Consider the following 15,000-nt stretch of genomic DNA (forward strand, 5'->3'; position numbering starts at 1 on the left):
GACGATTCTTCTCCCCCCCACCCCGAATGATCTGTTGGGTACCCTTGTCTGTGTTTAGTTGTTAAGTAAGTCAATCTCTGATAAGCATCTTCTCTCTGTCTCTTTCCCATCATTCTGAATGATTTTGCCTGATTAATTATTTATTTGCTTGCGATAATTTTAATTGATTTGGAATTTATTTATTTTTACCTCACGGCATTAAAAAGTTGTTTTTATTTATTTATTTTCTTTTTAATAAATTGCTTATTGACGTTCCAACCTGTCCGTGCTTGTCCTTTCCTTCCATTAATCCAGCATTGTCCGAACCTAGATAGACTGGGAGGTAATTACCACAGACTTGACCAATAATAGTCGGCACACACCAGCGGGTTAAAACGCTCGGCTGCCCTAATTAAGATCTAATCAAGATAAGATTGGTGCTTTGCCGAGGGCGCATTCCCCGTTCAGGTAACCACATGACCTCTAGTTAAACAGCATAATTAGATGGTGGACACTGGAACTCATGTTTAACTGATTGGCGTTCGTGGTTCTAAAGCAACCCACCGTACCACAACGTTAATCGTGAGTGCTGACCCCAGCTCCAGCTCTTCCGAGGACAACCGGGGATTAAACCACCTGAGTAACAAACTGGTGTCTCGGTACCCATGGCCGTAACAATATTATGTACTCTTTCGTACTGTCCTGTGCCAAAAATAAAAAAAACACAAGACTTTGCTCCGAGATGATGATGATGCTGCTTCAGGGGGAAAGGTGGAGGTTAGAAAGATGTGGATATAGAACTTCATATGGCTGTTGGATCATCAGGAGCATGACGAAGGCGCCTGCTGCATTGCCACAAAAGAAGAAGGGGACAACAATCCTAAGCCACCTTGACTCAGATCAGATCTTCCCTGCTTGGACAGGAAGGTATCAGATTGCATCCTGTTCCAAAATAACCCCATCTCTTTGGCATTAAAACCTGCTTCAGCATAAATCTCTTCACCTTGATTCGTTCCATGAGACATGGTTGAACTGCAGCCTTCCGTCCCAGGTGCCTCGTTAAAACGTTGGTAAATCTGCAATGATTTCTCCCATATCATCAGTCCACTCAAAATCCGAGTAAATCCACAATGATTTCTCCCATATCACCGATCCACTCAAAGTCCAGGTAAATCCACAATGGTTTCTGCCATATATTGGTCCTGTTCGATGATGATTCAATGTTAAATTTAGCTTCATTCCCATATCCTGGTGTGATTAATACAATTAATGGTGCAGGAGAAACAACAAAAGGCCCATAATGGGAGGTAATCGTACACAAGGACACAGTTTGGGTACTATCATTTACATTGTGTGTCTACTAGATCTTGGAGATCTAGTACTACAGGATCTCCGTATGTCATTTCCTGTTTGATGATTCATCATTATTAAATATAACTTCAGTTCTGTATCCTGGTCTGATTACCACAATTAAAGGTGTGCGAGGAACAACAAAAGGCTCATAATGAGAGGTAATCATACACTTGGACACAAAGAATGACTCATCTCAGCTCAAAAACCATGATTGGCCGATACCAACTACCACGACAACGGAATCCAAACACAATAGGTTGCCCGCGATTGGTAGAAACACGCGATAGTAGAACCCACAATATTGCAAGATAACAGAACTAGTGTCCGACAAACAAATGAAGAAAATAACTTGGCAGGCCAAAAGAGTATATGAAAAAGACAGCCAAAAATATTACACATAACAGCAAGGCATTCTTTAAATACTATACAAGGGGAAAGGAAATGGTTAAGAGGAGTGTGGGCCCATTAAGGAAGGAATAGCACAGAAGAATTGGTGAATGATGATTGTGAGATGGCAGGCTAATGAATTAATTTTTTTGCTTTATAAATTTACACAGGAACAGTCAGGGAAACTTCCAATAACTGAGAGTATCAATCTCGGGGGCGAGAAAGGGCTTTTAGAAGAGATCCAAGTAAGAGTGGAGGAAGTGAAGAAACAGCTTGAAACATTAAGGGATGATAAAGCTCCAGGGCAGGATAATATGCTGGGCTGGAGGTAGGGGTCTTTTACTCAGACACTACTTAATGCATGGACTGGTCTACCTGGAAAGGTGGTGGCAGCAGAAACAGCAGATAGGTTTAAATTGGAATTTCATAGGTCACTGGAAGTATTGGAGATGGAGGGGTTCAGGGATATTGGCAGGACTTGGAGGTAGTTTGTGTGTGGATCACTGATAGTATCTGATGTTGGTGTAGCATAAGCATGATAGGCTGAATTGTCTCCTTCTGTGCCAAAGTTCCTTGTTCTTCAAATTCGTCATCATCGTTGTTGTTGTTGTTGTTGTTGTTGTTGTTGTTGTTGTTGTTGTTGCTGTTGTTATTATTGGCAGAAAACTGAATTCGCTTTACTATCAGGGCCACAAGGAAGCCTCAAAGCCATCGGGAAGATGGGAGGCAGTTACAAAAGCTGTTAAAGTTTGAATGCAAACCGGGAAGACAACGTAATATTTTTGCATTCCCATTTGCAAGCAGATGTGGTCAATGGATGAAAGTCATTGGCTGCAGCGACAACCATGGACGAGAGACATTGTTGGCATTGAGTTTATAATACACAATACAGTTTTTATTTTCTTGTAGGTTGTACTTTATAAAATGCTTGATCAGATGCAAGAGTAAAATGAAATGCTCCCAACAGATCACAAACACACTACGTACAGCATAATTGTTCTCAAAACTATAAAATATGAATTATCTGTTGATAACAATATCGACAGGCCCCCAAATATCTGCCAATAAACCAATGGAGTAATAATAATGTGTGATCTTTGAGATAAAAAAAGAGGATACACACCCGGACTGAGCTCAACCTCTGGTAGTCGTATATTGCTTCATACTGGATGGCGAGTTCTCGGCACAAAGGGATACCATACTCCCAGCTCTGTGCAGGAGGAGAGTTATAGAGCAGTTCAATTTAATGTACAACCTTGAATAATGGTGACCTATAAAGGAACTTGAAGCTCTGAGATAATGATAATGACAAGCATTGACTCAAGTGACACTGTTCTGCATTGAAGATTTACTATTCCTAATATATTTGTCATAATTGGATTAGAAATCATGGGGCAGAGCACCTTGCCATGGTGCAAATAATGCAGGATCTTTCGGAAGAGCAGCTCCTTTCGCTGCCATTCACTTTGTGCTGGGTAGTGGAGAAACGGGCCTAGGGGTCTCTCCCCCCATCCAATCAACTCAGCATACAGTTGGAGTGTCAGACCAGCCTCTGCACATAAATGTGACACATAAATATTATATTATGCACCAACAGCATATCCTCAAAGCCATATTCTGAAGACTAGGCCTCAGTACATGCTCCTTAATGAGCTAAAGATAAATACACTGTCTTTACATTATATAAACATATTACTGCCCTCTTAATAAATAGTAATTCTAATATTAGCAATATGAATAATATAATTGCAGCAAACAAGATATTATTAATAACTCATATAAAAGCCCATCAAAAATGACGGGTTGGAATTATTTTATTGAAAATATTCAAAAAGATATGATGTTTCGTAGCAAGAAGTGTTATTTTAAAACACTACTTGTACAAATGTGACCTTATTTTCTTTATCTTCTGCGATGTTTCATTTTGATGGTACAGCCTAGTGAGTGTGCCAAAGGCTGAAGCCTCGGCCCAGCATCAGGTGTGCTTATAACTTCTTTATCTATTAGACATCCTATGGACGTGAATGAACACTCATTTTATTCTGCGTGCGTTGCACATCATGTGCAGTGAGTTTCACCTCCCTGCACATTGTATTTATTGTTATGTATATTTTTAATTTATGTACATGGCCGTTGATGCTCTGTTGCAAGTCACCATCTACATTTGAAATATAAGAGATGTAATTACTCATTTACGAAAAATGTTTTTCAAGTTTTTTTTAATCTTGAAAAATACACCGTAGTGAACACACAGTCATGTTCAAAGATTGGCCTTTAAAACCCAACTTAAATCGTCCTCATGAAGGACGTTTAGGTAGCTTGTGTGTGTATATCATGAAGAGGAACAGACAAATACACAAACACACAAACAGACAAATACACATTGTGTTTCATATAGGTGGATAACAACAACTAGAATGCATTTCAAAAAGTAAAGTCCGTCTGCATCCGCTTTGTACAGTAATTCAAATATTAGCAATAATATAATTGCAGCAAAGAAGATATCTATATATTACTAAAACTCTCATCTTGTGTGTGTGTGTGTGTATATATATAATATATATATATATATATATATATATATATATATATATATATATATATATATATACGTATTGTATATATGTATATACGTATTATACATATATATGTATACGTATTATACATATATATATATATATATATATATATATATATATATATATGTATGTATACGTATATATATATATATATATATATATATATATATATATATATATATATATATATATATATATATATATATATATATATATATATATGTATGTTCGCGAAATACAGCCAAAACGGTACTCGTTGCGCAAAAATTTTAGGGCCACCTTACCATTCACCTGCGGTGTGCAGTATCAAGTTTCGTTCAAATCGGGCAATGAAAAAAAATTATTAAAAAAATCAATTCCCGAATCAGTCAAGTTTTGGGATGACGATCCATAAAGTGCAAGGACAAACCATGGAGAATGTGTTGATATACCTTGAGAAACCGGTTAGTCGAACGATGACTCCTGCCTCCTATGGTGGGTAAATGCTCAAATTTTCTTCAAGTTTGACTACTAAATAATATTAAAATTTCATGTCTTTTTAATTTTTTTTCATCAACTGCTGTAACAACAGGAACCCAACGGGTTCACAAGTCGTCGAGTTATAAATAATAACTAGAATGCATCTCAAAAAGCAAAGCCAGTCTGTGTCCTCTTTGTACTCAAACTAAATGACGAAAACAGGTAAAATTTTAAATGTGTTCTCCATATATTCTCATAATAAGGGTTGAGTCGGGTCAATTTATGACAAACAACCACCAAAACCACAACAAATTGCAACAAAAGATTTCTCAGTGGTTTTCATTCCGACTGGTGATCAACAATATTCCGATCATTCCGACTGGTGATCAATACTGATCAACAGAAAAAAGTCTACCAAAATCTGACATCCGGAAATGGGTTAAAACAGTCATTTTCAAGATGGCCGCCACCGGGCTTTGAAATAACTAAAACAGCTCTAACTTCTTCAATAATTGTGATAAAAACATAATTGTTGGTTCTGGTCCATGGTTTTAATGGATCAACAATCCAAAGGTGTCAATAAAATTTAGATCTGATCAGTATTTAACCTGAAATCCAAGATGGCGGCAAAAAATGAAGGGCGTAAAATCAATAAATTGTCTCTATATAATCAAACGTCTGTTAGGCAATCACCCAACATTTATTAAATTCTAACAAAAGGGTTTTCAGTCTTCTCTTACCAGTAATTATATGTGATGTATTACATGTCAGGGGAATGTCCTTGGCTCTGATTGAGTGGCCTATCCCTTTCTTCGAATGCTCTTTCCCTGAATGTTTTGTTTTCTGTGTTTCAGGTTTGAAGAATGAGTGCTCCTGAGATGCATGAAGATCAGTGTTCAATTTGCAAGGAGAGGCTTGAGGATGGAAGTGACGTTGTGCAAATTCGTCAGAAGGGCGCTGATGGCATCAATGCAGCCGGTGTTCAGAGAGGTGACGATGTTTATGTGGCGGCTGGATGCAAGGTACACACGGACTGTCGTAAACGGTATATAAATCAACATGACATCCTGAATCAAAAGAAGAAACAAGGACCATCCAACCCGTCCAGGAAGCGAAGTTCACGTGTTGACTGCGCCTTTCAACAGCAAATCTGACTGCTTGTTCTGTGGGACCACAGTGGACCTTGGAAGTTTTGACCACAGTCATGTCAAGACTGACGACTTTGCCAAAAGCATTCTGGAGTGCTGTGAGAATCGGTCCGATGATTGGTCATTCAAAGTGAAAGGGCGGATTGAGTACTTTGGTGGAGATCTTCATGCAGCTGACTGCATATATCATCATCAGTGCAGTGTCCATTTCCGCACTGGGCGTGATGTACCAGTGCACTTCCGGAGTGGACCAGATTCAACAAGTAGGAAATCTGGACGTCGGATAGATAGTGATCAAGAGCACGCATTCTCCAGAATGTGTTCATATCTTGAGATGAACGATGAGGAACAGATGACTGCTTTGTACCTTTGTGGCAAAATGGAAGAGTTTCTTATGGATGAAAATTCTCTTCCATACACCAACTACTATCTGAGGAAGAAAATGAAGTAAAGATATGGGGACTCCATTTATATTGCTGAAGGAGAGGGCATTAATGACAGTTACATTCAGGGAGAAAACATCATCTTGGGAATAAGTTGTGCACTCAACTATCATTCCTGCACACCTTCACAGGATGTGATTCAACATCTCGTGTGTATGGCATTGGGAAAAAAATCAGTCTTTCAGAAACTCGTGGAAGATGATCAAGGCCTCCAGTTGTGCGCAGATACATTCACTTCGAGAGGCGTCAGCCACGCTGAAATAAAGAAACTTGGCAGCCAAGCGATGGCCGTTATATTTGGTGGGGAGAGCACAAGTTATCTGGCAGCCATGCGTTACAAGATATTCACAAAGAAGGTCACTGCTGCTAAGTCTTTTGTTACACCTGAACGTCTTCCCTCAACGGAATCTGCCACCAAGTTTCATTGTCTCCGAGTGTACTACCAGGTCCTGGTTTGGATGGGGATGGAGGGTGACCTCGATCCTCTGGACTGGGGCTGGGGACTTGAAGACAATCGATTTGTACCTATCATGACTGCCATGAATGCTGCACCAGACACTCTTCTGAAGATGATACACTGCAACTGCACCACAGCTTGTGACACACCCCGTTGCAGCTGCAGAAAGAATGGGCTTCCGTGTACGTCTGCATGTGGATCATGCCAAGTGACGTTTTGTGACAATCCAGCAAATCAAGCCTCTGAGAAACTAGAGGACAGTGATGAGGACTGAAATTGTAACCTAAACTGCCATTATGTAATGTTCACAAATAAATATTTCAGTGGCACCAAGTGTTCAGTGATTTTGGTTCAGATGGAAAATTTATTGATTTTTGCCTCTTGAATTTTGCCGCCATCTTTGATATCATGTTAAATACTAATCAGATCTAAATTTTATTGACACCAGTGGATTGCTGATCCATTAAAACCATGGACCAGAACCAACAATTATGTTTTTATCAGAATTATTGAAGAAGTTAGAGCTGTTTTAGTGATTTCAAAGCCCGGTGGCGGCCATCTTGAAAATGACTGTTTTAACCCATTTCCGGATGTCAGATTTTGGTACTTTTTCTCTGTTGATCAGTACATTCAGTAGGAATGAAAAACACTGAAAAACCTTTTGTTGCAATTTGTTGTGGGTCAGGTGGTATTTTGACCCGACTAGTTTGTTTAATTTTTTTTTAACAAAAGCTAAAATGGTCATTAAAAATAACCATTGGAAGTGATTAGAAATCCCAGTCGTCTCACGATGCATGGTGGATGGGCTAATAAGGCCTATTTGTACTTGCTGTAACTTTGCCCTTTGACCCAATTATTATTTTCTCCATATTCTCATCATAATGCTCTGTTGAAAATTTGATGATAAAGCTCAAAAAATGGGAAAAAAAAAGTTATGGATTGGAAACTCACGCACGCACGCACGCACGCACACACACACACACACACACACACACACACACACACACACACACACACACACACACACACACACACACACACACACACACACACACACACACACGTCCAGTCATGGCCAAAAATATTGACACCATTGCACTTTTTTCAAATAATGTACCATTTATTCCAGAAAAAAAAATTGAAATTAAAAAATCTTTTGGTATCCACATATGTATTTCTTTGGTTTGCAGTGGAACAAAACAAAAAAGCTGAAAAAATTACTACATCTGAGCTTATTCTACACAGAAATCCTAAAATGGCCCTGACAATATTATTGGCACCTTTTAGAAGTTATGAGAAATAATTAGATTTCAAGCAGGTGAGTCTCCTTTAGTTTGGAATTAAACTCACCTGTGGTGAGATGGAGGTGCCTGCAATATAAAAATCACTCATTCAACCAGTTTGAATGGAGAGGAGTCATTCTGCTGTTTTGTGTCAGTGTGTGTACCGCAATGAGCATGGAGAAAATAAAGAAAACCAGAAAATTGTCTGAGGTCAGACACAAGATGGAAGCCAAGCATGGACAATCTCAAGGCTACAAGTCCATCTCAAGAGATCTTGATATTCTTATATCCAACGTACGCAATGTTATCAGGAAGTTTAAGGTCCATGGCACTGTAGCCAACCTCCCTGGACGTAGTCGCAAGAGAAAACTTCATCAAAGATTGCAGTGAAGGATTGGCAATTGATCAAGGTGCTTTCTACACAATTCGAACAAACATCTTCAAGCTGATCTTCACACACAAGGTAAGACAGTATGACAGCACCATCCGTCACCAACTCAATGAAAGGGGTTCTATGGTAGGAGACCCAGGAGGACCCCATTGCTGAGACACACATCAGAAAGCCTGACTGGAATTTGCCAAAACAAACCTGAACAAGCCAAAATCCTTCTGGGAGAATGTCCTGTGGACAGATGAGACCATGTCTATATGTTTACAGAAAACAAAATGAAGCCTTCAAAGAAAAGAACACCTTCCCTACAGTCAAACATGGAGGAGGTTCAGAAATGTTTTGGGGTTGCTGTGCTGTCTCCGGCACTGGGTGCCTTGAATGAGTAAATGGCATCATGAAATCAGGAGATTACCAAGGCATTTTGGAGCGCAATGTTCAACCCAGTGTCGGAAAGCTTGGTCTCTGTCGAAGGTCATGGGTCTTGAAGCAGGCCAATGACCCCAAACACACTTCAAAAAGCACCCAGGAATGGTTCAAGACAAAACGCTGGACTGCTCTGAAGTGGCCAGCAATGAGTCCAGATGTAAATCCCATTGAACACCTGTGGGGAGATCTGAAAACAGCAGTTGGGAGAAGGCACCCTTCAAATCTGGGAAAACTGGAGCAGTTTGCACAAGAAGTGTGGGCCAAACTGCCAGTCGAGAGGTGTAGGAAGCTCATTCATGGCTACAGGAAATGCCTGACCAGTTATTTTGTCAAAGTATGTGCTACCAAATATCAAGTCGAGGGTGTCAATAATGTTGTCAATGCCATTTCTTTTAATTTTCTGATTTAAAAGGATATATTAAGTTCTGAATCAAAAATAAAGGATCTGTAATATAAACAGTGATATATAGAATTGTGGAGATGAAATACTTTTGTCAATTTCAACATATTTTTGGAGAAAATGTGAGTTATTTGAAAAAAGTGCGAGGATGACAATATTTTTGGCCAAGACTGCACATGCACACATGAAGGTGGCTACTTTGAGACCTGGGAGGGCTCCATTCCACCTTCTGAAACCCATATATGGAGATAACAAGCAACGACACACACACACACACACACACACACACACACACACACACACACACACACACACACACACACACACACACACACACACACACACACACACACACACACACACACACACACACACACACACGATTGCAAAACCCTGCCTCCTGTGCAGCAGCAGACGGGCTAACTATGAACCCGACAGTAACTTAAAATTACAGAGCCATGACCTGCCGATTAACAACAAAATTGTTAACATTCATTGTAGCAAATGAAATGTGCAATCATTTTGAAAGGAAAGGTCAAGAATACTGTGGGAACAAGAAGGGCTTGCAAACAAAAATCTCGACCAAAGATCATCTACTGATATACAAAAATGATCACAAAGCAAGCAGATGCCAAAGGACAGAAACGTTGATTATGCATAGATTTATAGAAGGTCTGTGATTCAGATCACACTCCCAGATATTGAAATGCTTGCAACTAATAGGAATTGCTGAGAACATATAGAAACTAAAATGGCACTTAGTAAAGCACACACCTCCGCCAGGCTAAACATTTTACGTTTTCTATCCCACTGATAGGCCGGACCTGCATCCAGACCTGAACCAAAATCTAACCTGCTTGTTCTTGTCATCTAACTAACTCATCCGCCAAGTTTTGTCAAAACTCATCCACAACTTTTTGAGATCTCTTGACATCTATTGTTTTGGCCTTATCAATCAATTGTGAATAATGACTTAAAATTCTAGTATCTGGTTTTGGATCTTCACCAAAGTCTAACCAGTTCGTCCTTGTCACACACCCAACCAGTCCACCAAAGTTAGTCCGAATCCGTCCATACCTTTTTGAGATATCCTACTCACAAAGAAAGAAAGACAAAAAGGGGTGAAAACATTACCTCCATCCACCTTTAGTGGCAGAGGTAAAAAATAAAAACGTTCTTGAGAAAAGCAACTGGTATGTCATCAACGACAACAACAATCAATGGACAACCCAAAGGTGAAGAACACATCTAGAGGAGTATATCTTTCGGAGATGTGCTGTCACTGTTATTGTTTGCAATGGCACTGATACCACTTATCATGTTAAGAAAGGCAAACAGGGGTTAGAATTGAAACAACATAAAAGTTAGTCATTTACTGTCGACGGATGATCGCGAGATGTATTTGCTTTCAGACAAAGAAATTCAATCCTGAGTGAGCACAGAGAGCATGTCTTCAAATGACATATCAATGCAGTTTGGCATGAAAAAAGTATGCAAACGTTGCAGTGAACAGAGAATAGCTAATATCGGCAGAAGGAATTAAAAATTAGATGCCAATGTACAGAAATTAAAATTCTACAACTCACAGGAATATGTAATTAAGTACTTAGGAACACAAGCTGATAACATTGAAGATCAAATCATAAATTTAGGAACACAGGGTTATTGCAAGAAAAGGCAAGTACAGTATACAGAACCAAATAAAAACCATCAGGACATATGCAATATCAACTACAACATACACAGCTGGCTGTTTGTCAACCACAGGCAGGATAGTGTGTGGCAGACATTCCATTGGCCAGGATCTGTGAGCAACAGCCGGCGTGACAAATGGTTCAGAGAACAATGATAGTGAAGGGGATTGTATTTGACATCTTGTATCATCGACTTGATCAAATAAGCAAGTCTTCATGAAGGTCTGTATTGGCAGAGAAGTTAAACAATTATTTTGTCAACTGAGAACGATAAGAGCATGTTAATTGCCACGGGAAGCAAGGTGCAGATGACGTTTTGAGCGTTAGCCCTTCCTTCAAGAAATATAGCAAACTGAAAAACCTACTTTGCTTTGATGAAAGGTTAACGTCAGTCAGCATATCCTGAGACAGTCGCATTTATACTCCGATCAAGTCCGTGTGCCCAAAGTCACAGTAACAGATCAAACAAGCCGGTAGGCGACATGGGTGGTCGCTATATAATTGCATACTAGTCATACAGTTTTTGACGGATCGGGCTGAAAATTGTTGACAAAGAGAGTGATTGTAGTGTGCATAAAAGTGCGGAAGCCGATTTTTGATTATCGAAAAAAAAAAAATATATAAATATTTTTCGGATTTTTTCAAAAATTTCAAAGTCCCGTTGCTAGGCAACGGTGGCGTCCATAGCAACGGTGCTCAAAAGCATACAACAAGATCCTGGTATGAACCTACCAGTCAAGTTTCATCAAAATCGGTTGGCTCCTCTGGCCTCCAGAGCTGTCCATTGCATACAAACAGACAGACGGAAAACCTGAGGATAACGGTAGTCTGGCGACCACCCAACAAGAAGGGTACTCGGTAGAGCGCATACCTCTGCCATGTAATGCCTGATCCACGAGAACATATCGGGCCCAATACATTTTTGAAATATCATGCTGTACATTACTATATCGTTTTTGGACCGATCCCTCATTGGTGAAGAATCACATGAAAAGTTAAACAATCCTCATATCCAGATCCGGATTCGGATCTTCACCAAGATCGAATCAATTCGTCCTTACGACACCTCCAACCTGCACACCAAGTTTCGTCCGAATCAGTCCACAATTTTTTGAAATATCTTGCGATATATCGTTTTTGGCCCGATCTCTCAATGGTGAAGAATCACTTTTAAAATTCGAGTGTCCAGATCCACATCTTCACCAGTGCTCATCTCATCATTTCATTCTTGTCATACACCCAAACTGTCCACCAAATTCCATCTGAATCCATTCAAACTTTTTGAGATATCCTGTTCATAGACAAACAGACAGACAGACAGTGGTGAAACCATAACCTCTGCCAACCTTAGTTAGCAAAGGTAAACATCAATATATGTGATTCTGGTAGTTATGGGAGGTTTACAAGCTCTAAATAAGATAATATAGAAAAGTACCTCCTGAAATTAAAGATGAATGGTATTAGCACATGATGGATTTTGTTTTTTTACAGGGTCCAAGGCTCATGGAGGTGTGCAACACACACACACACACACACACACACACACACACACACACACACACACACACACACACACACACACACACACACACACACACACACACACACACACACACACACACACACACACACACACACACACACACACACACCCCAAAGACAACACAACACCACGTCTGACAAACACATGGTTGAACTTGAGGGAAGTAACGTTTCTTGGGGAATCCTGGGACTGGTGATGCCGTTCTTATGACTCTACTTTCTCTCTGCACTCAGCAGGGCAATCAAGGTGAAACTTCCTCCTCGCCAGAGATGTCAGTCGATGGGATTTGTTCATGCTCTATGCTTTAAAAGCTGAGTGGCAAGTTACAGAAAACAGTGCTCTTGAAAACTGCTAATAAAATATAATGTAAAACCTAACAAACAAATAAACTTTACAAGTGAGTTGAGGAAAGTGCAAAATGAATCTTTTCACACTGTATTTTACCTGTAAAGTTTTGAGCTTGCAAGTGCATGTCGCAGAGCTTGTGTATATACCGCACGTACATCTCTTCTTTGTTTATTTCTGTCTTGTAGAAATTCTGAAAGGTGATTGAGCAGTTTGTGTTGGCAGTACATCACACAAAGGGTTCAAAAACCAATGGAAATGAAAGCAATTATATTGTGAAGCAGCTTACCAGTAATGTAACTGCACAGCCAATTTTCTTTTCTTCACCATCATCCCCTTTCATGCAGTCCCTGCACACAGCACAGTTGATTGAACAAGCAAATTTTGATTGTTCATTAAAGTTGGCAGGCTATTGGGTCTCATTTAAAAAAAAAAACGCATCTTTGGGGCTGCCACGACGATCATACACTGCACATTCATAAAAATCATCAGTTCCACAAATCCTTCTAAACTATGAGCCTCGATGTCTGCACAAAAGGTTTTTCTCCAAATTTTATAATATATATATATATATATATATATATATATATATATATATATATATATATATATATATATATATATATATATATATGTCAGGTATGGGAGCATGTGCCAGAACAGCACGTCGCTGCGTCCACTTTCCGCCGGTACTCCAAGGGCCTCCGTCTGGCCATCCCCCAGGCAGATGCCAGGCCCATCCCCATCTCCTTGAGATGATGGTCAACCTGTTGCAACCATGAGGCACGTGGTCGACCCACTGGCCTCCTCCACTCATGAGACTCCCTCACTGAGAGAATCTGGTGAGGAGGATCAGAGTCAGGAAAACGAGCCACATGTCCATACAGCCGCAACTGACGCTCACGGACTATGCAGGTAACAAATCTCATCCGAGTCTCTCTCAGCAACCGCTCGTTGGACACAAAATCCGACCAGCGATAGCCAAGGATTCTCCGAAGAGACCTGGTACCAAAGGAATTAAGTCTCCGTCTCAGATCCTTGGTCAGAGTCCAGGTCTCGCACCCATAGAGCAAGACTGGAAGTACCAAGGACCTGAAGACTCGGACTTTCGTCCTCCCGCACAGGTACCGGCAGCGCCACACCCCATGATCCAGTGAATCCATGACTCCCCAGGCTCGACCCAGACGTCTATTGACCTCTGACTCGCAGCCAGCAGAGACATGAATATCACTGCCAAGGTAAGTGAATCTCTCCACGACCTCAACATCCTCATCACAAACAGAAACAGACAGGACAGCAGCATCCAAGATGTCACCGAAAGCCTGGATCTTAGTTTTGACCCAAGAAACCCGTAATCCCAACGGCTCCGACTCCTCATTCAGCACCTCGAGGGTCCCCAAGAAGATGTCTAAAGTCTCCGCAAAGATGACTGCATCATCTGCAAAGTCAAGGTCCGAGATCTTGACATTCCCAAATGACGCACCGCAACTTGATCTCTCCGACATCCTCCCTAGAATCCAGTCCATACAACTGCTGAAAAGTGTGGGGGCAAGTACACATCCCTGACGAACTCCAGTAACAACTGGAAATAAGTCAGAGATGGTACCACCACACTTCACAGCACTCTCAGTACCAGAGTAGAGTTCAAACATCAGATCGATCAGTTTTGGTGGCACAACACGAAGACCAAGAATCCTCCAGAGGACATCCCGATTCAATGAATCGAACGCTTTACAGAGATCAACATAGGCTGCAAGCAGCCCCAGCTGAAACTCTCATGTGCATTCGGTGAGGACACGAAGAGTAAGGATACGGTCAATCGTTGACCTCTTTGGTGTAAAGCCTGACTGCTCTGGACGCTGGTGCTCAAGCAGATGGTGGCGAACCCTATCGAGAATTATCCGAGCAAAGACCTTGCCCGGCACTGAGAGCAGCGTCACCCCTCGGTAGTTGTTGCAGTCTTGGCGATCACCCTTCCCTTTCCAGAGAGGGACAACAAGGCCCCTCTTCCAGTCAGTTGGGATGATGCCTGTGTTCCAGGCAGAGCACAAAACTGCATGCAATGACACGAGTGCAGCATTTCCACCAGCCTTGAGAAGTTCAGCATGGATGC

The 15,000-nt window shown here is 40.7% G+C and overlaps 1 protein-coding gene across 7 annotated transcripts in view; it reads right to left on the minus strand.

Annotated features, from left to right (window-relative positions):
• Window positions 1-15,000, minus strand: part of LOC147014419 (dedicator of cytokinesis protein 3-like) — a 381,754-nt gene that overhangs the window by 74,141 nt on the left and 292,613 nt on the right. For all 7 annotated transcript variants that reach the window (XM_085852361.1, XM_085852356.1, XM_085852357.1 and 4 more), the window contains 4 exons: window positions 13,177-13,237; window positions 12,987-13,080; window positions 3,123-3,271; window positions 2,843-2,929 (listed from right to left, as the gene is read on the minus strand). In XM_085852361.1, coding sequence (XP_085708487.1) covers window positions 2,843-2,929; window positions 3,123-3,271; window positions 12,987-13,080; window positions 13,177-13,237 — 391 coding nt within the window. The remainder of the gene's footprint in view (window positions 1-2,842; window positions 2,930-3,122; window positions 3,272-12,986; window positions 13,081-13,176; window positions 13,238-15,000) is intronic.

This window comes from Eptatretus burgeri, chromosome 13, assembly GCF_056783735.1.
Source record: "Eptatretus burgeri isolate ZD-2024b chromosome 13, Ebu_testis_v1, whole genome shotgun sequence".
Taxonomy (NCBI): domain Eukaryota; kingdom Metazoa; phylum Chordata; class Myxini; order Myxiniformes; family Myxinidae; genus Eptatretus; species Eptatretus burgeri.